At 33.3% G+C, this 25762-nt stretch overlaps 2 protein-coding genes across 2 annotated transcripts; both read left to right on the top strand.

The window, feature by feature from the left end:
* The first annotated feature begins 3157 nt into the window (after positions 1 to 3157).
* LOC120129717 lies at positions 3158 to 3763 on the top strand. Its single transcript, XM_039147155.1, has one exon. The coding sequence runs from the start codon at positions 3158 to 3160 to the stop codon at positions 3761 to 3763; it is 606 nt and encodes a 201-aa protein (XP_039003086.1).
* A 5276-nt stretch (positions 3764 to 9039) lies between these two features.
* LOC120129840 (serine/arginine-rich splicing factor RS31-like) lies at positions 9040 to 11879 on the top strand. Its single transcript, XM_039147243.1, has 6 exons — positions 9040 to 9118; positions 9568 to 9714; positions 10948 to 11060; positions 11163 to 11392; positions 11474 to 11725; positions 11833 to 11879. Exons 2-6 carry the CDS (start codon positions 9609 to 9611, stop codon positions 11861 to 11863), a joined length of 732 nt encoding a protein of 243 aa, XP_039003174.1. The 5' UTR covers positions 9040 to 9118; positions 9568 to 9608; the 3' UTR covers positions 11864 to 11879.
* Positions 11880 to 25762: the final 13883 nt, after the last annotated feature.

The raw sequence follows: 25762 nt of genomic DNA, 5'->3' as shown, positions 1-25762 counted from the left end.
CGACTCGATTTTCTTCAACAAACATAATTTTTAAGTAAGAGTTTCAAAACTTTCATCAAAGTTTCGAAACTTTCAAAAACAGTGTGTTTAGAAGTTTCGATACGTTCACAATAGTTTCGAAACTTCATGTGCAGTTAACCTTAATTACATATTTTTAAAGCTACCAACCGTTATAATTCATCTCCAATGGTCATAATCAGCTAGCAACTCATTTCACACAATAAAAAAACTCAAAGAATACTTGAAGAAGGTTACTACACCTATCCAACCTAAGTGTTTAGAAAAGAATCTTCATTTTTCTCTTGTACCTAAATGTATAGAGCTTAATTGCATATCTTTTATATCTGTTCTTGTGAGCTTAATCCTTGTAAACACCTACTTAGAAAGGTCTTCTTGTTTACATAAGTTATCATTTGTTGAAAAGGGGGTGATTCTAGTTTAGTCTTGAAAAATTAGAGAATTGTAAGAGTTACCCTTGAGCCTAGAAAAAAAATAACAAATTAATAAATTTATTAACAAATCCTTAGTGTGGAGCTAAGATAGTGGATGTAGATTTCATTAAAGAAGTTGAGTCACTACAAATTATTGTGCAAATTGTTTATATTTATTTCTTCCACACCAACTTTTTTTAAAGGTCAATTCACTCCCTCTTGACGATTTTCGATTGATCGTTTCGATCCTAACACACACACATATATTGAGTTACTTGCGAGCTTCATGAGTCGTTTGCGAGTTTTTTTGAGTTAAATATCATGTAACTCGATTTAGCTCGTTAAGAAATGAGTTGAATTCAAACTTAATTCAATCTAATTTTCTTTAACTGATTAAGAACTCAAGTAAAATTCAAACTTAAATCAAATTTATTCAGATTAAATATTAATCAAACTTTAACTAAATCAAACTCAAATAAACTATTATTTATTCGACTCTCGTGTAATACCCAAATCACTGCTGAAGCTAGCATAAGGTCATTCATGTCTTATGATTACTACGAAAGTTGGGCAGGCAATGGAGGCTGCCCCTTAACAAAGTCCCAGCTATTAATTACTACAGGACAAGCGGACCATTTAACTATGAATGCCACAAGACTTAGATTTTGGGTGCACAAGTACACGATTCTTCTGTCGGCTTCGCACCGACGAACTCAATAATTTATTTTTCATTATGAATAATGTATAGTTTTATAAAAAAATAATTAGTTATATATTTTGAATTAATAAAAAATAATTTTGTTAATAAATAAAATAAAATATATTAAATTTATTATAATAAAAACTAAAATAAATTAATCATAGTAATCAATTATTCTCCTTAAAATCGTCAAATAACACAAAATATATATTAATAAAATAATATAAATTAATCACTAAATAATAATCTTTACGTGAAAAAGATTAAAAATTTAATAGAATAATTTGAGAAAATAAAAAATATAAATAATTATCATTATTTGAAGTGTTTTTTTTATAAAGAAAATGGGTCTCATTAAAACCCTTTATGAGACTTATAAGGGGAAAATAGTATCCAAGGACCTTGTATTATCATAAGAAGAATCACTAGATACAACAGACGTGATGATCTCATGACAAACCAAATCAAAATACAAGGCATTTTCATAATAGAGAGTCCACTTAACAAAACTATGTGCCACAATATTACAAACTCTAGAAAAAATATACGTAATAATTTAAATTAGCATCCAAAATCCTTCGAACTTCTCGAAGATGACAACCCAACGAACAAGTCCTCCTTTGGTCGAGATATCTTGTTAACTATAAGGGTTGAGTCCGATTCAAAGACTACATGCGTCTATCGATACTCACCCGCTAAAGAAAGTGCCACATTTAGATCATGAATCTCCGAAAGTCTAGCCTCAACACAATTTGGTGATGTAGCCATGCCACCAAATAGGCTCAAAACCACCATCAAGATTGATCTTTACATAACTTGGAGGGGAGGGTTGCCACTTTGCAAGATCAATACACGAAGCTGCTTTTGGAGAAGACCACAAAGTCTTTAAAGGATCAATACATGAAAGATAAACATCATTAACATTATTGTAAAAAAATGAATATAGTAATAATAATACATTGACATCAAATTTTATCTCAAATTAAATAAATTTATATTTAATAATTGATGGTACCTATCAATACGAGAAAAACAATTTAATATTCTAAATCAATGATAGATCAATAATATAACTATATAAACGTAAATCAGAGAGTTAATGTTAAACTGAATCTTAGAATGACGATATGTTATAAGAGAAAAAAAATATTTATAATTTTTATTAAAAATAAAAAGATTTATAAAAAGATTATAAAAAACTCATATATATATATATAAATTAATATGGTGAAAATGAAGAAAAAGAAAAGAAATAAGAAAATCACAACAGAAATAAAAAAAACATGAGTTGCATCCATTTAATTAAAGACTACTAATATTCTCCACCTAAATAATAAAAGGTAAATTATACGTTTAATACCTAAATGATTAGTTTTGATCCGTTTTAATATATATATTTTTTAAAATCATACTTAAAGTTTAGTTTTTGTTTTATTTTAGTACCCGTCATTAAAAATTTAGTTTTTGTTTTATTTTAGTATCCCATTCAAAATTTAATATTAAGTTTTGAAAATATTAAAAAATTTAGTACTAAAACGGACCAAAACTGATAGTTTATGTATGGTTTTGATCTTAAGTTTTTAACGGTAGGGTATTAAAATAAAATAAAAACTAAACGTTAAGTATGATTTTGAAAAAATGAAAGTTTAAGTACTAAAATGAACCAAAATTAATAGTTTAGGTACTAAATGCATAGTTCACCAATTATAAAAAAACATACTTAATACGTATATTATTAATATGGTTAAAAATCATTATAATATTCACTAATAATGTTATGCCACGTCAATGTATCAAATATAATTATTTTTTATCATATCTTAATGATTTTTGTTTTGTATGCCAATTTTATTTTTCTTTTTCTTTTTTTTAAAAATCCACAACAAATCCTTTCATCTCAGCCGTCGCCACCTTATAAATACGTTTCATTCTACACATGTATAATCACAAAGGTTTCCAAGCTTCCATGGCTTAAAATCACACGGCCAATCCCTAAAGGCGAAGAGAGAAACACGCAAGACTCAACATGGGCAATTGTGTTCTCAAATCATTCGGAGAAGTTAAAGAAACGGTAAGAGTGGTGACGCCTGGCGGCGGCATCATGGAGCTATCGCCACCCATCACCGCCGACAGCATAACCAAGGAATTCCCTGGCCAAGCCATTTACCGCACCCCGCACAGGCTCTCACGCCCTCTACTCCGCCACGAAAACCTCCGCACAGGCCACCTCTACTATCTCCTACCCCGCAACAACAACAGCAGCAAGATCAATAAGAACAACAACAATCTTGTAACACCTATTGCTTCCTCTTCATCGTCGTCGTCGTCGCCATCTCCGTATCGCATGTCGTTCAATCAGCAGAAGGCGTTGAAGAGAACCAACACGGGGGTGGCCCCGGCGCCACCGACAGTGTGGAAGGTGAAGCTAGTGATAAGTCCGGACAAGTTGGCTGAAATATTGGCGCAGGAGGCTCCGACGGAGGAGTTGATTGAAAGCGTGAGGACGGTGGCTAAGTGTGCTAATGGGGTGTCGCCGTCGGTGACTAATTCTGATCGGTGCAGTGTTGTTAGTAGTTGCAAAGGATCTCAAGTTATGCTGAAGATAGATGGTGACCTCAGTATTACTGTATAATGAGATTATACATATAGTATGTATTTTATGGTTAATATGGATTTACTCCCTCAAATTTTCGTTCCTTTTGAAATTAGGCACAAACAGATACGGTCGTCCAATGTTTGAATTCGGACTTGGTGTTAACAAGATATTTAATTAACAATGCATGTCACACCCTAAAGTTGGGTTAAAATTTTCAAAGTAATTATTTGGGGTTAAATTGAAGTATTTACGAAAATTCAGTGCTATTTTGCAAAGTTTTAAATGTATTAGGATTGGTTGTATAATTATTTTAAGTTTTAAGGTATCCAAAATGGGTAAAATACGTATTTAGTACTTAATTTTTCACTTTTGGTTGTTTTAGTACATGAACTTTTAATTTTTACAAAACTATACCTAAAATTCGGTTTTTGTTCCATTTTAGTACCCGCCGTTAAAAATTTAACAGAGGTGACATTGCATTTTTTAATAATTTTAAAATTTTTATATTAATTTTAAAATATTATATTATCTTTAAATTAACTATTTTCAAAATAGTCACTTTCGTTTGAGTATTATAACTTTCCCACACTTAATTAAAAAAATATAATATATGGTCACTTTCGTTTGAGTATTATAACTTTTACACACTTAATTAAAAAATATAATATATGGTCACTTTCATTTTATTTTAATTAAAATGTGGTCACTAAAGTTAATGATCGTTAAACCTTTTACAGTTTGCTGAAGTGACACAATAAATATATAAAATTAAAATTATATCATTTTCACGTATATAATACGTGGATTAAATTTTGGTCATTTTCCTTTTATATTTGTACACTTTTGCTCTCCAAATTCAAAAAACATAAGTTTTGGTCACTCACATTATTGTTTTATTAAGTTTTGGTCACTTACGTTATCGTGTTATTAAGTTTTGGTCACTTACGTTAGTGTGTTATTAAGTTTTGGTCACTTACGTTATCGTGTTATTAAGTTTTGGTCACTTGGACGTTGAACGTTGTTAGTTTGATGACATCACCCGTTAGTAAAATGGTTTAATTTTATTTTAATCCCTAAACTTTAGACAAAATACTGATTATGCATCTTTTGTAAATTAAATTAGTTTCGGGAAAACATTTCAATTTACCAATTTTTTTAATATTTTTTCTCTCCAACCCCAATATTGTTCATATACTCCTTGCTTCTTCTTCAGACATCTCTGCTCAATTGCAATAACCTTCTTGTTTCTACTTATTAGTTGTAATTATTTGAAGTCAAATTAGGTGGGTTCTCAATTGCAAGAATATGTATAAAACGAAGTAATGGAAATCATGAAAAATGTAGAGAATTTGTCGTTAATACTTTGAAAAGATTCACCACCACCACCATGACACCATTGCCTCGAGCTGAGATAACTAGAGTTTCTTCAATGACGACGTTATTGATGACACAATACCATATTTCCATCTCTGACACGTTGTTGACCTACGAAATCCCCATGATGCAAAAGATCGTTGAGAATGTTTCATCACATCCGAATGTGATCGACCTCCACAACGTTTACGAATATCAAATCGATGTTCACTTAGTATTGGAGCTCTTCCCTGGCGGTGAGTTTTCTGATCGAGTCATCACAGAAATGAGGTACTCTGTAACGTCATCCATACCGGGTTAGTGATCAAATTGTGAAATTTTAAAATTTAGTGACCAAAGTAGATAAATTGAATAGTTGAAAGATTTAATAGGAATGTTTCATGTAGGATGGATAAGCAAAGAAGGGAAATTAAGAGGGAAAAGGAGTCTTTTAGTCAGATAAATAATTAAATATTCCTTCAGGTTATTTTATAAACCACGTAGAAAGCATTTGAGAGAAAACAAGGTTCCAAATATTTCTCTCTCTTCTTCTTCTTCTCTAACCGTGAAGCTTGCAAGTAAAGGTGAGTTGTCTTCTTTTGGATTAATTCTTATGAGTTAAGCATGGTTTTGGTTAATGAAGATTTAGGAAAGATGATGGAGAGAAACAAGGACTTAGAAACTCAAAGAATTGTAAGTTAAGGGAGATTAAAGGTTGGGAGCCATTGAATGAAATCTTGGATTAAAGGTCATAATTAGAATTAGAAGCTGGATTTGACTTGTCATCAAGCTAATTAAGAAGTATGAGGTGATAGGATTTAAATTAGAACAAGTTAGAATTTGAGTAAGATTCTTAAATTCTATATGGAGAATTGGTTTTTTAAGTTTTAGAGGTATTGAGTGGATAATAATTAGTTTAAGTAAGTGTATGAAAGTTAGGAATATTAAAAGGAGTAAAATATAAAGGTTTGAGCTGAAATAAGATGATTTTCGAGCTCAAAATAGGATTTCTGGTCTAGAGGAATCGGTACCCATTCAAGGGGAATCGATACCCCCTCAAACGAATATGAAATTCCAGAATGCCAGAGGGGAATCGATACCCCCACAGTAGGGAATCGATTCCCCCCTAAAGAAAAAAAAATCAATTCCTTAAATTTGTTTAGGCTATTAGAAGTTAATTTCAAGACTTAGGCATCTGATAATCATCTTGAAAATTATGTTTATGTAGATATTGAGCCTAATCGAGTTTTGGAATAATTGACAAGTAAGATCGATCGAGGAAAAAGCAAGGAAATATAGGTGAGTGCATATGCATAGCATGAATATAGTATTATATTCAGTTCTAGACTTATGATAAGTCTAGATTCAATATTTGATACATGATCACATTCCATATTATGATACTTGACATGAATTCATATTATATGCATTATGTGACATGAATATGCAGGAAAAATTATATGAATTATGTGCTAAAGGTATGGAAAATTAAATGCTTATGTGATAAAGGTATGGAAATGATATGTCTATGCGATATAAATTATGTGAATTGTAAAAGCCCATGTTCTGTAGATGAGAACTATAGGTATAGTTGGCATGCCAAGGGTAGAGGGTCTACGCGGTCCTTCGGGATATATATATATTCTTTGGAACATTTGTGAGGTCTTTTGAGACACATAATTGATCCTTGGAATATGTATATGTTTCTTAAGGAATTTATATGTGGTCCTTTGGGAAAAATTCTACGCGGTCCTTCCGGACAAATTTCTACGCGGCACTTCGGTGCAAAAACTCTACGCGGCACTTCGGTGCAATTTATACGAGCTGTGGTGATAGCATAGTGCACAACCTCACAATACTCACGTACCTTAGGTTCTCAGTATGGTATCATGGGCCAATAAACTTATTAATACAAATTCGTGAATGTTAATGTAATATGCTTACGGGTAAGGATTATGGTGATATAAACTACATTGATTAAGTATATTTCATCTCATTTCATATCATTATGGCATTTTCATTACAGTTCCTTGCTATTATTATTACATTGCCTCACTAAGTCGATGACTTAGCGTGTGAGTGTTTCACGCGTAGGATCCAAGAAAGTAGAAGATACAGGTTAAGCAGCTGACAGCATTACTCCTGCAACTATCAGATCAGAAGCAACTTAATCAGTAGGTCATTTTGTTATGTAAATGGGTATTGGCATGTAACTAAAGGGTTAAGTTGTGTATGCTTTGAGTATTTTGGTAAACTTGTATTAATATATGTATATTATCGTATTTTCTTAATACAATTTTAAGTATTTTGTTATTATTTGTTAAGAGTAATGCTTGAAAAAAGTAATGTGACATCTCGGACTCGTATCCGGGTCGGGTACGAGTTGGGGGTGTTACATACTCGAAGGCGGCGCGTTGCCGATGGTGTGACATATCATGTAGGCCACAGGGGTTAATAGTGATTCATAGGGTTCTAGAATAAAAAATTGCTTGTTCTTGTTATTGGTTATCTGATGTTGAAGATCATAGATTTTGGATTGAGTTCAATGGATGAATTCGAGAATCCAATTATCGGGTTGTTTGGATCCATTGATTATGTTTCATTGGAGACACTTTCTTAAGGGTAAATAACCACGAAGGGTGATATCCGATTATCGAGTTATTTTGATTTATTGATTTGTCTTCTTGTTCCTTGTTGGATTTGACATTTTGCAATATCAATCTTTGGAAATTGATTTTTAGTTTGTATAACTGAGATTACCCAACTTCATTTTATCTCTAGATCCATACTCTTTCATTTTTCTCTGAACTTGTGGTGTTATTGTTATCGAAAGTTGGAAGATTTTCATTGTTCTTGAAATGTAGCATGAGTCCTTGAAAGAAGGCAAATGGAGCAAAGATGTCTAAAGAAGAAGCGATGACAAAATGAACAACATTGGGTTAGGAAGAAATCCTATTAAAAATGAATAAATTGAAATGTTGTCCTTAAACTAATTTGAATTTACAAAATGATCAATAATAAGTATTTTGTCTAAAGTGTATGGTTAAAATAAAAATTAAACCATTTTACTAACATAGCACATCATCAAACTAACGACATTCAACGCCCAAGTGACTAAAACTTAATAAAACGATAACGTAAGCGAAAAAAACTTAATAAATTGATAATATAAGTGACCAAAACTTATATTTTTTAAATTTAGCTAGCAAAAGTGTACAAATATGAAAGGAATTAACCAAAACTTAATCTACGTATTATCTGCATGGAAATGATATAATTTTAATTTTATATGTTTACCGTGCCATGTCAACAAACCGTTAAAGGTTTAACGACCGTTAATCTTCAGAGATAAAATCTTATATTTTTTTGAATTTAGTGAGGAAAAATTTATAAAACTCAAATAAAAATAATTTGTAATTTACCCATTTTTTTTTTAATTTTTCTCTCATTTTGTGAAAACTATCCGCTGCATATTGCATCTTCCATTTTCTCCTCTCTTTTACTATATCATTTTTGTCATTTTATCGTGGTGGGTGTCACCACCGCTATCAATTGGTTCAACCCATTGTTTCCGTTCGTTTGGTGTCTTGGTTCTTAAGTTGACGTTGCCATCACCCATTAAGGATGAGTTTTGTGAAAACCACGGTCTCAGTTGTTTTCGTTGAAAATCAACTTCGGTGAGAAACTCTCCATGCCTTAATATAAGTCCGAACTACACTTGACCCGTTGACACCCCAACATGAAAAAAATAAACAAGAACGTAACATTAAGTACATTTGCTAATTAGGATAATTTCCGTACTAAACATGCAATTTCTCACACTATTAAAGAAAACAAATAAATGATCTTATTAATAGAATTAAAAATTTTATAGTCAAAATGGAATTCTCACATAGTTAAGTGGTTATGGTGTAGTTTACCCTTAAAATATATACATTTTTTTCTCTCTGGAATTTCCTTTTAAATTTCCCGATCCAGACTCTCAAAACTTTCTTCATACATCACCGCCGCCAATCAAGCCTCGTCTTTCTCGTTAAGGTAATTTCTGAAACCCTAAATTTAGTTTGAAGATTGATTTCTACTTGAGTTACGATGTTTCGAGTTATCATCTCTCTGCCTCTGTATCAGTCTGCAATATATGGTTTTCTGTTTTGGATCGTAATGCTTATTTCTCTCTCTCTCTGATTACTTTGTTGTGAAGGAATTTTTAGTTTTTTATTGACAAAAGCCATCGTGTTTTAGCTGAAATAGCCGACTGATATCGTTTCTGTTTTCCGTTGCATTTGCTATTTGCGGCCTCGATCCGCTGCTCCTTTGAGGTGAAATTTATTCAGGCCGATATCGAGGTCTTTAGCTATGGAGGGCGGCGCCGCTACCGGGAAATAGCGGCCGGAATAGCGCTATTTAAAACCCTATTAATACTTGAAGATTCTCCCCTAATTTAAGGGTTTTAATGTTGTGTTTTCTGTTTGTCCTTTCTCTATTAGGTTTCTGCTGAAGATAAGGTGCCACTATTTTTTTGGTGGAAATGAGGCCAGTTTTTGTGGGGAATTTCGAGTTCGAGACTCGGCAGTCAGAGCTGGAGCGTTTGTTTTCAAAGTATGGGAGGATCGAGCGGGTTGACATGAAATCTGGTAAATCTTTTTATTAAAACAATGAATGTGAGACTTTCTGAATTTAAAATTGCATCTTTTATGTGGTTCGTTGCATCTTCACATGTACATTTTGTTGATAGTTTGCCGATTGTAGTACATTTTCTTGACTTTAATTGATTGGTAATGGGAACTTAGTAGTTAATATCATAGTTTTTCTTATTGTTCTGGAATCTCAATCACTTGCAAAAGGTCGCGTCTCCTCAAATTCATTTCCCATTCAACACCTAGAGAATTTTTCTCATAACAAATATTCCCGTGAAATTACTATTTTTGGTTTTTTTCTTCCTTCACATTGCTAACTTTCATGATATCATTTTTATTCATGGTAAATGAACAACTCGTATGTTAGTTTTGTCCTTCAAATCTGTGACCTTGTTTCCTGTCCATTCTTTAATTATTTCCTCAACTTATCTGAGGCTATTGTAATATGGGAAATGTTAGGCTTGATTTGTTGAGCTGTAGTCTTGCTTATATCCTGGCTTGAGGATGCATGTGACATTGATTTTTGAATGAATGGACTCGTTAAACAGTCAATTTTTTTTTTTTGGAATTGGATGTCAGATGTACATATACAGGGGTCTGTATATCTGATCACACTAATTGGGAGAAATTAAATGACACCTGAAGGGTTCCAGTTTAGTGGAGAAAACCATTGCATATTAAGTGTTTGTTTTGGCGCAGGACTTTCTTCTGAAGGAAAATGAGCTTCTATATGGGCTCACCAACTTTCCGCAAAAAAAATCATGCCTGCCTGTCTACTCTCCTGCCACTCACTGATGTCATCATCCTGCATTTTCTTCACTCGATTATGTTACTCACCATCCTCACTGGCTGGTGTTGACCTATCAAACTATCATGTCATGCCTTGTACCTCTGACTATAGAGGATCACTGAAATCTGTCATGCAATGCCTTCAATTTCTGAACTCCTGCTGTCTGAATGGCGAAACATGCTTTGCAATAATGTCTCAGACCCTGAAAACTTGGATTTTAACTTTTAACATGCCACCATCTTGATTTAGTGCATCATGCAACGCTTCTACATCCTTATGTGCATCAGCCTTCCTTCACCTACTTGCAGGTGCTGTATATTTTCTTAGTTCTTGCAGGGAAAAGAAATCCTGTGATTTGGCTGATGTACCTGTAGTTGTGTGTGAATCGCACCAATTGTATAAACTGTCATTTCTGCCTCTGATTTTGGTTTGTGTTATAGGGTTTGCTTTTGTTTATTTTGAGGATGAGCGTGATGCTGAAGATGCTATTCGTGGACTTGACAATATGCCTTTTGGATACGATCGTCGGCGACTTTCTGTGGAGTGGGCTAAGGTATGTTATTGATGTGTGAATCAAATCTTTCTACAGTTGCTGGTTTTGATTTTAATGGCTATGAAAGCAAACAACTTATTTTGAGGATAATTTTGTTGTCAGGGAGAACGTGGTCGGCATCGCGATGGTTCTAGGTCAACTACAAGTCAAAGGCCCACCAAAACGTTGTTTGTTATCAACTTTGATCCAATCCGCACAAGGGAACGAGACGTAACGAAGCACTTTGAGCCATACGGGAAGGTTCTTAATGTTCGCATTAGGCGGAACTTTGCATTTGTGCAATTTGCTTCGCAAGAGGATGCTAGCAAAGCCCTTGAGGCAACACAGAGAAGGTGGGAATATACTTTTTTTTGTTATTAATTTCATGTGAGATGATATTGCTCCTAATTTATTAATGTTTGTGCATTTTACAGCAAGTTACTGGACAGAGTCGTGTCTGTCGAATATGCTTTAAGGGATGATGATGAGAGGGATGGCAAATATGATAGTCCTAGAAGAGTTGGTAGTGGTAGACATGGGGATAGTCCACATCGGAGGTCTCCAAGTCCTGCTTATCGCAGGCGACCAAGTCCTGATTATGTTAGGGCTCATAGTCCCGTTTATGATCGCTATAACGGTCCTGCTTATGACAGGCAGAAGAGTCCCGCGTATGGGAGATACCGCAGGTAATGTGATTAAAGCTATTTGTTGTTTGTAGTTGGGAGAATATATTATAACACGTTTCAAATTATTTATTAATATTTCCATAATTGATTGCATCCTTCATGTTCAGCCGATCGCCTGCTCGAAGGTCCCGGACATGAATGACAGATTGATGGAGAAAACGTGTTGTTCTCTGTGCCCATCATAGTTGTTGCTATAATCAGTAGAATGGGTAGCTTTTTTCTTTTCTTTCCCGTTGAACTCTTTTAAGTAGGGATATTGTCTTAGGTAAACGTACAATTAATATTATGGTAATTTTCAGTATGAATTTGGATTCCAGTTTATATGTAGCATTTGTTATGATAAAAAAGATGTTTGCTGGTTTCTTCCTTTATGCTTGCCTGTACTTAACACCCATCTTCTGAAATCCCAAATCAAGTACGAGTATATAATTTTTTTATTAATCAAGTAAGCACAAGACACCTTAAGGAGTAGGTACCACTTAATTGAGTATATGTTTATATGATTAAATACGTATAAAATTATAATCTTTTAGTTATCATAATAAAAATATTAAACTGAATTAAATAATTACATATATTTAATTGACACTATTTATTATTGATATTAAATCTGTACTCCATATTTTATTTGTAAAATGCCTCTAATATATGGAAAAAAGGGACAGCCATTTTTTTTATAAGAAAAAGGAGAATTGTCTAATACTAAATTCGTGATTTAATATTAATTGAACTTAAAATTACATTCTTTATTAATTTGATTGATTAAATTTTTTTATTGATCAACTAAGAATATCTTTCTTTTAGTTGTTGGCTTTTAATAGCCAAATTTTCTCTAAAAAAAATGAAAAGTCATTGCTTTTAGGTAACGATGATGATAATAATAATTTCATAACTAGAATAAGTATAATTTTAAATAGAAAAAATCATAACGGAAAGGACAAGACACAAGAAAAATGTTCTCTTAAAATAACAGATATATATAATATTTTTGTGTCCTCAATAAACAAGGTGATGTTGTGTAGTTGGTTATCACGTCAGTCTAACACATTTCAGCGTTTGACACTAAATTTTTATCATATATTAGACTGGTTTACCACATCTGTTGATGGCTTAGTAGATATCTGTCGATTTTTAGCTCCTCGCCATCTTCTGTTTTTGTGTAGTCTGTTGATGAGCCTGGGTTCTCTACACTTGGGGTAACAACTTTATTATCTTCATTTAACCAATTCAAGTTATTTGAAGTTTCGAGCTAATATAACCTAAACCATTAATGTTTATCGATTTAATTTTAAATTAGTTTCATGAGTTATGATTTCTGATTATCCCCTAGGCTGTTGTTGCTGCCAATTTATGTACCATACTTGTCTAAAAAAAAACACTTTCGTGTAGGAACAAATATCAAATTTTATGTCAGTGAATAAACTTTTAAAATTTCAAGAAGAGACTAATTTAGAAAAGGAAATAACAACACATGTTTTAATTTTTTTATTAAGTTCAAACTGAATAATCTATTCAATAGGTTTTGCTTTATTAAGTAACCATGTAGCCTGGTTTATTTCATTTCATCCTTTAGACCCAGGTTCGAGTCCTTTCCCATGCGTTTCACATTTTCATAGTTTCATTAACCAAAAACCAATCAGAGAGTGACACGTGTCATTCTTTGATTGATAAGAATTAATTAAATATAAATAACAAATTTATTTTTTAAATCTGACGTGACACTGCCACATCATCAATCAACATGAGCTGGACATCCATGTCAACTTTTTCTTCCATGTGTGCGTGCACCATCAGCATCAGGCGTTGGCCGTCAATTGACTGGCGGTTTCCATCCATTGTTGGTTGTTTTTGACCCAAAACTAAACATTGAATGGTCAAATGTTCCAAAAACAATACGGATAAGTTTGACACCAGTGTCAAACGTTAGAGTTATTTTATTGCATTATGCCTATTTTATATGTACATATCTATGTGTAGTTTATGCTGATGTGATACTATTTATTTATATGTTAAAGCAGTAAATCATTAAAAGGTATTATAGAAATATTCAAAAAATCAAGGGTAAAGTACTTTAAAGATCATTGAACTATATTCAATTGATTGTTTTGATCGCTAAGCTTTTAAAAAATTATACAATGGTCAATCAATTTATCGATCTGTTACAAAATGATCACCGTTCTGTTATAGTAATTGTAATTTTTTTTAATAAATTCAATAAAAATTTTGTTATAATGCGGTAAAATCTAATGATCAATTTGTAATAATTTGACAAATTTAATGATCATTTTATAACTTTTAAAAATTCAACAACCAAAATCATAATTTATGCATAGTTTGATGTCCTTTGGTCGTAAAATTTAATAATTTCTTTTTCAATTTTTACGGAAATAACATTTTTACTCGTTTTCGTAACATATATGGTCTATTGTATCTGTTTCAAAAGTATAGAGATCAAAATAAATTATACACTATAATACAGGGAGTTGTATAGTATTTTTACCGCTGGAAATGTTTTAAATGGCCCAATAGAAAGATCCATTAATTTAAGCCCAATTCACTATTCAAATTTCAGATCCGTTCCATTTTTCCATTCTTCTGAGTTACTTTTTGAATGTGATAATTTGGCGTGTCGCTTCCAATATATACCAAGAGCTGGCATGTGTGCTGGTTTCAAAATCAATTGAAAGAATGAGGAAGCGATTGAAGAGAACGAAGGGAATTTTCAGTTGCTTTTCTCCTCGTTGCACCAATCAATCTACCTTCAATTGGTAGTCTCTCGAAATCGTTTAAAATAATTTTTAGGAATTTTTCCGGGAATTTTCCGATATCAGTGCACTGTTCACGCGCCCCCACGCGCCACCACTGCGCGTGGGGAAGGAAAAATGATCGGTTTGACCGGTTTTGTAACCCATTTGACCGGTCACAACCCGACCCGACCCGTTGACCGTTGACCCGTTGACCAGCGTTGACCACTGTTGACCAAAACTTTGACTGGCTTTGACCGGGTATTAAACGACCTTTAACTTTGACCGAGAATACATATCCTGACATTTTTCGACGTTCCAAATCCGATTCCGCAGTCTGTTTCTCGAAATTCGAACCCGAAGGCCTCAAAATTATCGGTCAAACCCGTTGACTTTGATTTTGACCAAAGATTCCAAATTTTCAAAAGCCATATTATATGCTTTCGACGTCCTGAATCCGAATCCGAAGTCGGTTTTGCCAAATTCGAACCTGATAAGCTGTTTTTGACTGATTTATCATCCGATTCGATCCGTTTTTCAGAATTAAGCTCCGTTTTTGATGTAATTTCTGTTTATATGGATCCGAGGAAATATTGGAAGTTGAATTGAAGATCAAAGGTGTTGAATGGAATTTTTATGGTCGATCAGTATTACACGGAAATCGTGGTAATACTTTACTACGTCTTTATTCTTTATGGAACATGTTTATATTGAAAAATGCATGAATAAGATAATGTTGGTCACTTTGGTGGAGTTAAATAATTTATACACTTGATATGATGTGGTAGAAATTCAATAACTGATTACGGATCGAATGACTAATATAAGAGATTGAGAAATTGTTAGATTAAATTACAAGTTTGTGATTAGTGATAAAGAAATCAGCCCTGTATCTGCAACTTATAATTTATTTCATCAAAGGTTAAATGTTAAAGGTACTTGGATGAGAAATTATGAGAATACTCTGGTAGGGTAAAATTACGAAAATACCCTTATGTTATAAAAAGACAAGATTTGAATATGGAAGTTAAATAAGAGGATTTTACAGACATATTGATCTGATAAAATATTGATGTGAATAAGAAATGTTAGTTTTATTTGGAAATTATGGATAACCGGTTTTTAATCATATGAGAGTTTGTGAAGAATACTAGAAGTTTGTTAAGAGAACCGTTTCAAGATCAGAGAGTATTCAAGAAAGCAATTAATCATAGGATCTCTGAATTATATTATTTTCGTTAAGAGCTAATATCGAAATTATCTGGTTAAGAAATTACGAAAATGCCCTTGAGAGGTAAAATAGTCAGACTTGACCCTGAAGGAGAAAGCACTTTGAGGATTTGTACTTAACTCGATTAAGTACAAAGTTAATTATTAATATTCTGTCTTTGTAAAGAAAAATTCATAATATTGCGTTTGTAAAATACGAGAAGGCACTTGACCCGAAAATATCCGAGTTATGAGTAAATACCTGAAGAACAATTTATCGGAGGGTGCTCTTTTATCAGAATTGTTCGAACGGACTGGAATAGATGATAAATTGGAATTAAATAATAAGACCGGATGGAGGAAAAAGATTGAAATACAGTGGATCTGTAAAATAACCAAATTACCCCTGTAATGGAAATGACCCATGAATATCACCAAGCTCAGGAATGATGGGATATCCTTGAGCTCTGTTATGATTGGAATAAAACTGAAAACCAAAATGACCAAAATACCCTTATGGCCTATATTAAGTAAATATCTTGGATTAATTAAGGAATCCAAGTAAGCATAGGTATTAGACTACCTTTAAAGGTAATGGAAAAAATAGTTTAAGTGAGTAGATCAACCCTAAAGCTATGTCAATACCTGAATGGCATAGATATTACTGGAACATGTATTCGTCTTCTCAAGTTTGGCTCGATGATAAATTTTGAAAGTATTCAGCTCAGCTCAGCTCTAGATCGTATTCAATACTAAGAATTGGACGTTTGTTCGACAAATCAACCACGAAGACCAAATTAAATGGAATGGAAGTACAACATGTATCTGAAATTCAGGAACGTTTGAATTACTCTGGAAAATACTGAAGTAACTGGAATGGACATGACTGCTAAATGAACTAGGTAACCTCAATGACTGAGGATTTAATAAGTGATTTGGATAAGTCTGGAAACTCTGATGAGTTTACGTAGTGTACAATTACAATGGGTTATGAACAAATTAATCAAGTACGTCAGCATTCCATGATATTGTGGAAACGTGGAAATGAAATAAAGACATTGGAAGATTTATTCAGCGATGATTCCGAAAATGGTCTACGGACAAGAATTTGTGGTATTAAAGAGTAAATACCTTAGAAGGAAAATGAATTGACCAGTAGACATAGATTGTTAAGGTTCTGAATCTTTGTTCTCAAGTTGTTCGATTATCCAATCAATTGACATGGATGTATAGGATTTTGAATACCCTTCTGATTACGTACAACTTCTGAAAACTGTCTGAATAAGATAATATCCTGATAATTCACATTCTGAATAACTGATGATTCTGTCTGTTAATGAACTCTTCCAATAGTGATTCTAAATTCCAACATTCTATCGGCATACTGAAGAACTGTGTTTCTCTGCCTGATACGGTACCTCTAAACAATACCTGTAAACTCTGGTGTGTTCCCTACTCACATGAATATTTTATCTGATTTTCGATTTGAATTATGATCTGATACTTGACATGGATTCTGATCTGATATCTGACATGGATTCTGATCTGATACTTTACTTGGATTCTGATCTGTTACTTGACCTGATTTTTGATATGATACTTGACCTGATTTATGTTTTGATTTTTGATATATCCGTTTACGGACGAAAAATGTTTTAATTGGGGGGTATTGTTGAAGGAAGAAGTTTCGCAGGTTCCTCGGCTTTGTGTTCAGGGCCTTATATGATGTGTTGGGTTGGGTGTATGGTTCTGGGGAACCTACACATTATGATGTGTTGGGATGGGGGTATATATATATATATGTTTTAAAAGATCTGAAAAGTTACATGGTTTTTGGGAACACACTAGATAACCTATTCTGATCTCCTGAACTCAGTCATCCGAAATATTTGTCTGAACTGAAAGCTCATTGTCCGTTACCATCTGAAATATCAGTAGAATCTCTGCTCAGTATAAAAATCTATAAATGTTCAGAAATAATAAGGATATGTATGTTTATCTGTATCTGCACGTTCTTCAACATTATCTGGTAGTTCTGTATTACTGAGCTTTTCAAAGCTCACTCTATTACTCACATTTTCAGGTTAAAAGAATTGTACCAGTGCATCTATCGACTTCAGTAAGGGAGTTTTTCCGGCGTTGTTGTAGAGTATGGTACATGTGATTAGGGGGCATGTAATTGTATTTTGATTTATATACGAGTCTGGAAATCTGTTTTATTTTTAAATAGTGACAACTGATTTTATTAGTTTACATGTAATTTAAAAAGTTTTAAATTTTCCACTATTTTTACAGTGGGTCACTCCGGTGGCCCAAATGTGACACCCCGGATCGGATCTGGTTACCCTTATCGGTCTCTGGAGGGTTACATTTAGTGGTATCAGAGCTTTGGTTTGAGTCAAAATTTTCAAGTTAGACCGGCCGGTCGAATGTCAAAATATGTCTGATCAATACATGCCCCTAGACTGCAATCGTACCTCTCTGAGCCGAAACTCCAGGCTGAGTCCCTATCTGTAACGAATAAACCGAAGTCTCTATCTGTTAAGGTTATACTTGTAAAAAAAGGAATACCAGTAACATCTGTCTAAACGCTATGAAGTACCTCACGAGCCATATGAGAGTTATTCATCTGAGAAATTTTGACCCGACTTCGGAAATGAAATTGGGATATGCTACTGCTTTATGAGCCGATTCTCGTGACAAAGACTAAATTGATTATTCAAGGAATTTTTTGTTCGGATTCTTTTATTGAAATAAGGAAAAGTTCTGATAAGAATGTATGCTCAGCTGATTAAGGATTAGTAGAGAACACGTACTTTTGTAAAAGCTACTTGAAGATATGAAAGAACTGATGGAAGTTTCATTTATGCAATTATGTGACACGAATGAATTTCAGGGACGAAATTCTTTTAAGGAGGGGAGAATTGTAACACCCCAATTTAGGGGCTAAATTTAAGAAATTATAAAGTGGTGGATTTAATTTGGTATTTTGAAAGAAACTGTGGGTTAAATTACAAAATTTTAAAGTTAGTAGACCGTTTTATGAAGTGCAGGAAGTTCAGTGGCTAAACTCTTGGTTTAGCCATTTTTAATTATGAGATGATATAAACCCCCAATCTCCCGTATGTTTCTGGAAATTTTTTCAGTTTTCCCTCTCCCGTCAACCCTCCTTCCAACTCCGATCTACTCGCCGTCTGACCTCCGATCGACGAGCCGAAACCACCATCGTGCTCGTTGTCAACCGAGGAACCAAACCCCTCAAACCTTTCGTCGTGAATCATCACCGCTCGTCGTGAATTTCAGTCAGAAGTATCGTCGGTAATAACTCAGTTTTTGTTGGTTTTTCATCGATTCACGACGATCGGGTCATCTGTTTACGACACCTCCCGCACCATCATGTTCCTTGTGCCGTTCCGAGTCCACCGGTGTCCTCCCTTTTCTCCGGCGGCGGTGGCGCGTGTGGAGGTGAAGCGGTCAAAGTTTCCGATTCGTTGAAATCGAGCCCTCCGCCGTTCAAAAATTTGAACCAAGCTTTGTAAGTATCTCGAAATCGCTTAAAATAATTTTTAGGAATTTTTCCAGGAATTTTCCGATATCAGTGCACTGTTCACGCGCCCCCACGCACCGCCACTGCGCGTGGGGAAGGAAAAATGACCGGTTTGATCGGTTTTGTAACCCATTTGACCGGTTTGACCGGTCACAACCCGACCCGACCTGTTGACCCGACCCGTTAACCGTTGACCAAAAGTTTGACTGGATTTGACCGGGCATTAAACAACCTTTGACTTTGACCGAGTATATCTATCCTGACATTTTTCAACGTTCCAAATTCAATTTCGTAGTCCGTTTCTCGAAATTTGAACCCGAAGGCCTTGAAATTACCGGTCAAACCCGTTGACTTTGATTTTGATCGAAGATTCCAAATTTTCGAAAAGCCATATTTTATGCTTTTGACATCTTGAATCCGAATTCGAAGTCGGTTTTGCCAAATTCGAACCCAATAATCTATTTTTGACTGATTTATCATCCGATTCGATCCGTTTTTCAGAATTAAGCTCCGTTTTTGATGTAATTTCTGTTTATATGGATCCGAGGAAATATTGGAAGTTGAATTGAAGATCAAAGATGTTCGAATGGAATTTTTATGGTCGATCAGTATTGCACGGAAATCGAGGTAATACTTTACTACCTCTTTATGCTTTATGGAACATGTTTATATTGATAAATTCATGAACAAGATAATGTTGGTCACTTTGGTGGAGTTGAATAATTTATACACTTGATATGATGTGGTAGAAATTCTGTAACTGATTACGGATCGAATGACTAATATAAGAGATTGAGAAATTGTTAGATTAAATTACAAGTTTGTGATTAGTGATAAAGAAATCAACTTTGTATCTGTAACTTATAATTTATTTCATCAAAGGTCAAATGTTAAAGGTACTTGGATGAGAAATTATGAGAATACTCTGGTATGGTAAAATTATGAAAATACCCTTATGTTATAAAAAGACAAGATTTGAATATGGAAGTTAGATAAGAGGATTTTACAGAAATATTGATATGATAAAATATTGATGTGCATAAGAAATGTTAGTTTTATTTGGAAATTATGGATAACCGGTTTTTAATCCTATGAGAGTTTGTGAAGAATACTAGAAGTTTGTTAAGAGAACCGTTTCAAGATCAGAGAGTATTCAAGAAAGCAATTAATCATAGGATCTCTGAATTATATTATTTTCGTTAAGAGCTAATATCGAAATTATCTGGTTAAGAAATTACGAAAATGCCCTTGAGAGGTAAAATAGTCAGAGTTGACCCTAAAGGAGAAAGCACTTTGAGGATTTGTACTTAACTCGATTAAGTACAAAGTTAATTATTAATATTCTATCTTTGTAAAGAAAAATTCATAATATTGCGTTTGTAAAATCCGAGAAGGCACTTGACCCGAAAATATCCGAGTTATGAGTAAATACCTGAAGAACAATTTATCGGAGGGTGCTATTTTATCAGAATTGTTCGAACGGACTGGAATAGATGATAAATTGGAATTAAATAATAAGACCGGATGGAGGAAAAAGATTGAAATACAGTGGATCTGTAAAATAACCAAATTACCCCTGTAATGGAAATGACCCAAGAATATCACCAAGCTCAGGAATGATGGGATATCCTTGAGCTCTGTTATGATTGGAATAAAACTGAAAACCAAAATGACCAAAATACCCTTATGGCCTATATTAAGTAAATATCTTGGATTAATTAAGGAATCCAAGTAAGCATAGGTATTGGACTACCTTTAAAGGTAATGGAAAATAGTTTAAGTGAGTAGATCAACCCTAAAGCTATGTCAATACCTGAATGTCATAGATATTACTGGAACATGTATTCGTCTTCTCAAGTTTGGCTCGATGATAAATTTTGGAAGTATTCAGCTCAGCTCTAGATCTTATTCAATACTAAGAATTGGACGTTTGTTCGACAAATCAACCACGAAGACCAAATTGAATGGAATGGAAGTACAACATGTATCTGAAATTCAGGAACGTTTGAATTACTCTAGAAAATCCTGAAGTAACTGGAATGGACATGACTGCTAAATGAACTAGGTAACCTCAATGACTGAGGATTTAATAAGTGATTTGGATAAGTCTGGAAACTATGATGAGTTTACGTAGTGTACAATTACAATGGGTTATGAACAAATTAATCAAGTACGTCAGCATTCCATGATATTGTGGAAATGTTGAAATGAAATAAAGACATTGGAAGATTTATTCAGCGATGATTCCGAAAATGGTCTACGGACAAGAATTTGTGGTATTAAAGAGTAAATACCTTAGAAGGAAAATGAATTGACCAGTAGACATAGATTGTTAAGGTTCTGAATCTTTGTTCTCAAGTTGTTCGATTATCCGATCAATTGATATGGATGTATAGGATTCTGAATACCCTTCTGATTACGTACAGCTTCTGAAAACTGTCAGAATAAGATAATATCCTGATAATTCACATTCTAATTAACTGATGATTCTGTCAGTTAATGAACTCTTCCAATAGTGATTCTAAATTCTAACATTCTATCGACATACTGAAGAATTGTGTTTCTCTGCCTGATACAATACCTCTAAATAATACCTGTAAACTCTGGTGTGTTCCCTACTCACATGAATATTTTATCTGATTTTCGATTTGAATTCTGATCTGTTACTTGACATGGATTCTGATCTGATATCTGACAAGGATTCTGATCTGATACTTGAGTTGGATTCTGATCTGTTACTTGACCTGATTTCTGATATGATACTTGACCTGATTTATGTTTTGATTTTTGATATATCCGTTTATGGACGAAAAATGTTTTAATTGGGGGGTATTGTTGAAGGAAGAAGTTTCACAGGTTCCTCGGCTTTGTGCTCAGGGCCTTATATGATGTGTTGGGTGTATGGTTCTGGGGAACTTATACATTATGATGTGTTAGGATGGGGGTATATATATATATGTTTTAAAAGATTTGAAAAGTTACATGGTTTTTGGGAACACACTAGATAACCTATTCTGATCTCCTGAACTCAATCATCCGAAATATTTATCTGAACTGAAAGCTCATTGTCCGTTACCATCTGAAATATCAGTAGAATCTCTGCTCAGCATAAAAATCTATAAATGTTCGGAAATAATAAGGATATGTATGTTTATCTGTATCTGCACGTTCTTCAGCATTATCTGGTAGTTTTGTATTACTGAGCTTTTCAAAGCTCACTCTATTACTCACATTTTCAGGTTAAAAGAATTGTACCAGTGCATCTATCGACTTCAGTAAGGGAGTTTTTACGGCGTTGTTGCAGAGTATGGTACATGTGATTAGGGGGCATGTAATTGTATTTTGATTTATATATGAGTCTGGAAATCTGTTTTATTTTTAAATAGTGACAACTGATTTTATTAGTTTACATGTAATTTAAAAAGTTTTAAATTTTCCACTATTTTTACAGTGGGTCGCTCCGGTGGCCCAAATGTGACACCCCGGATCGGATCTGGTTACCCTTATCGGTCTGTGGGGGTTACATTAATTTTGTTACTCATTTGGTAAACCGGAGGTTAAATATTGCATCATTTGTAGCTTTCACTTACAGATTTTTGAGCAATAAGCATTCATAGACTTTTGAAAACCTTCGTTATAATTTTCAAATTTCAATATATTTTATGTAATCGCCAAGTTTCAGCCACGTACGAGGCCTAAGGTTCGACCCGAAATTGACCCGACCCGATTGGCCACCGATTTCTCCAAGCCACCAATTTCTACACCAACCGACATCCACAATTGGATCCACAAGGCACAAGTCAAAAAATACACAATAATTTCAAACATTTTGAAAAAAAACAAGGAAAACAATATGTAAATCGGGCTATATAAATTCGAATAAAAAATGTAAAAAGGGACTCCAGATCCAGAGAAAAGCAATAAAAATTAGATTATTCCAAGGTATTTCGAGTATTTTTTCGTTTTCGAATCGAGTATAATTTGTTTTCGAGCTTTGCGTGTAAAATAAAACAAGGGAAAGAGAGTGAGTAGATCCTTACCTTAGAAGAGTGTCGATCGGGGCGGTTCGCGGTGGTGGCCATGGTGGTTCATGGCCACCGATAGTTTATCTTCCACAAAGTAAAAAATGGAATAGAGAAAAAGAGGGAGAGAGTTGAGAGAAATAATAAAGAGAAAAGGAAGGGGGAAGTTTTTTTTAGCTTTATCGTGTTTATGGAAAATTTAAAAGGGATGATTTCATTTTAAGTTCTTTTGGGTAAATCAAGTTTTAGGTCCCTTTGTTTTATTGTTCATGATTTTGTCACTAGACTTAAGGGTTAATTACCCACAGGTCCCCATATGTTAGGCTTTTCGTGTTCTGGTCGCCCAAATAAGATCTAATTTGGGTTTCGATCTTCCTTTTCAGCCTGTTATGTGTTTTAGCCATTTGTTTAAGGAAAAATATGCTTAGACTCCCTTAGATTTAACGTTTTTGCATTATGGTCACTTGCAGTGGTTATTTTGTTTTATTTTAATTTTTTTTGAGTTGATTCTGTTTTTTTTATTTAAACTTGAAAAATGAATAATTGTCGTTTAATTACTGTAGTTTTAATGTGTTATGGATTTTAGTCACTAACTTGCTTTTTTTTTTGTTTTGGATTTATTTACTTAATCTTTAATTTAGTCATTTGTATTACATGTTTTATTAATTTTGTTTTTAAACCCCTATAATTTAATTGACAATATGATTTAGTCCCTTTATATTTAATTTGTGAGACCTCAATTAAAATTAATTTTCGCGTACTTATTTTTTTTGGTTGTTTTTTTTTAATATTTTTACTATTTGTTGTTTTTAATTATTTTAATTTAGTTCATTGCTTTTAATAATTATTAGGGCTTAAACCTATAGATTAATACTTTAAACTTTAATATTTATAGGTTTAGATCTTTAAATTTTAGGATTTTAATTTAGGTCTCATAATTGTAGTTTTTTTAAATCCTTTGATTATTTAGTCCCCATGCTTAATTAGAACTTTAACATTTACATAATCAAATAAGATTAATATTAGAGTCTACGTTTTTAGATCTGAACCTCTAGGTTTCTTAACTTTCATAATTTGATACTTTAAGCGAGAAAAAGCCTTAATTTACTTTTAGTTTAATTAGGATAAATAAAATTGATTTGATCACATTTTATTTTACAAGTCAGACATCTGCCTACTGAGGTAACAAGTTGGACTCGAGACGATTCGACGCTGAAGCCAACAATTGAATATCATGAACCAGCTCGAAATATTTATGGAAGTAGTAGATCGAGTAGCGTCAATGAAGAGTTTACATACTGAGAAGTCGAACGTATACCTGCTGAGGTAACAAGTTAGACTCGAGACGGTTCGACGCTGAAGTCAACAGTTGAAGATCATGAACTGGCTCGAAAGATCTCTGGAAGTAGAAGATGAAATAGAAGCTTTGAAGATGATAAAGTACCCAGATGCTCACAGGAGCTAGGCGACATACAGATGGTGTAACATCTTTAATACCGGGTTAGTGATCAAATTATAATATTTCAGAATTTGGTGATTAAAGTGGAATTGTTGAAAAGTTTAGTGATTTATTTGAAAATATTATATTGCAGATGTTAGTAATTATTAAAGGTATTAAAGGGAAAAATGGTCATTTGACCAAGAGATGAATAAAATAATGATATATATATATATATATATATATATATGGATAAGGATGAGAGATTTTTCCAGAAATCTCTTATCTCTTTTTCTTCTTCATCTTCTTCTTCCTCCCGTGAAAGCTCCAAGGCAAAGGTAAGATTCCTTGTAGCTGATTATTTGTTAATTTTAAGAGTGAGTTTTGATCCTTAGGTAATATTTAAGCTTATGGAAAGCTTAGGTTGTCCTAAAATCAAAAGATGAAGAAGTTATGAAAGATTAAAGAAAATGAGTTTTTAAAGGAAATGTTGGAAAAGAGTTAATAAGTGAATTTTGAGAAGGAATTTGACTTGTTATCAATAAAAATAAGAGATTTATGAAGTTAGAAAGGATTTATGAAGTTAGAAAGGATTTATAACAAAGTTGAAAATTTAGTAAGATTCTTAATTTTAAGAATCATGATGAGATATGGAAGATAAATATGGTTTATATGGATATAAGTTGGTTTAAGTAATGGTAGTTGAGTTTAAGGACATGATAGGGGCTTAAAATAGAAGAATTGAATGAAGAGTTGAATAATTTCGTGCTTAAAATGGAATTTCTGGGTTGTGTGCATCGATGCATATTCAATGTGCATCGATGCACTCTCAAAATACAAACATCGAATGTATTTTATGCACCGATGCACAAGTAGTGCATCGATGCATCGTTAGGGAATGCATCGATACACTGTGCAGTGCATCGATGCATACCTTCATTAAAAGATGAAATTGGCTTTTCTCTTAGCCTAAGGAGTGATAGTTTCGAATATATCAATTAGTATACTGATAAGTATAAATGTATTATTATGTAGATATAGAATGAAAGCTTGTTCCAGAACAAACTAAGGATTAGG

The sequence above is a fragment of the Hibiscus syriacus genome, unplaced genomic scaffold (genome assembly GCF_006381635.1).
Source record: "Hibiscus syriacus cultivar Baekdansim isolate YM2019G1 unplaced genomic scaffold, ASM638163v2 tig00110503_pilon, whole genome shotgun sequence".
Classification (NCBI taxonomy): domain Eukaryota; kingdom Viridiplantae; phylum Streptophyta; class Magnoliopsida; order Malvales; family Malvaceae; genus Hibiscus; species Hibiscus syriacus.
Note: the sequence above shows the minus strand (reverse complement) of the source record. Positions and strands in the feature narration are given on the sequence as shown.

What these genes read in the sequence shown, in the direction of transcription:
- LOC120129717 (XM_039147155.1), top strand. Translation starts at nt 3,158, where the DNA reads ATGGGCAATTGTGTTCTCAAATCATTCGGAGAAGTTAAAGAAACGGTA.
- LOC120129840 (XM_039147243.1), top strand. Translation starts at nt 9,609, where the DNA reads ATGAGGCCAGTTTTTGTGGGGAATTTCGAGTTCGAGACTCGGCAGTCA. An exon ending in GCGGGTTGACATGAAATCTG is followed by an intron (nt 9,715 to 10,947) that starts GTAAATCTTTTT and finishes TTTGTGTTATAG; the next exon opens with GGTTTGCTTTTGTTTATTTT. An exon ending in TTTCTGTGGAGTGGGCTAAG is followed by an intron (nt 11,061 to 11,162) that starts GTATGTTATTGA and finishes TTTTGTTGTCAG; the next exon opens with GGAGAACGTGGTCGGCATCG.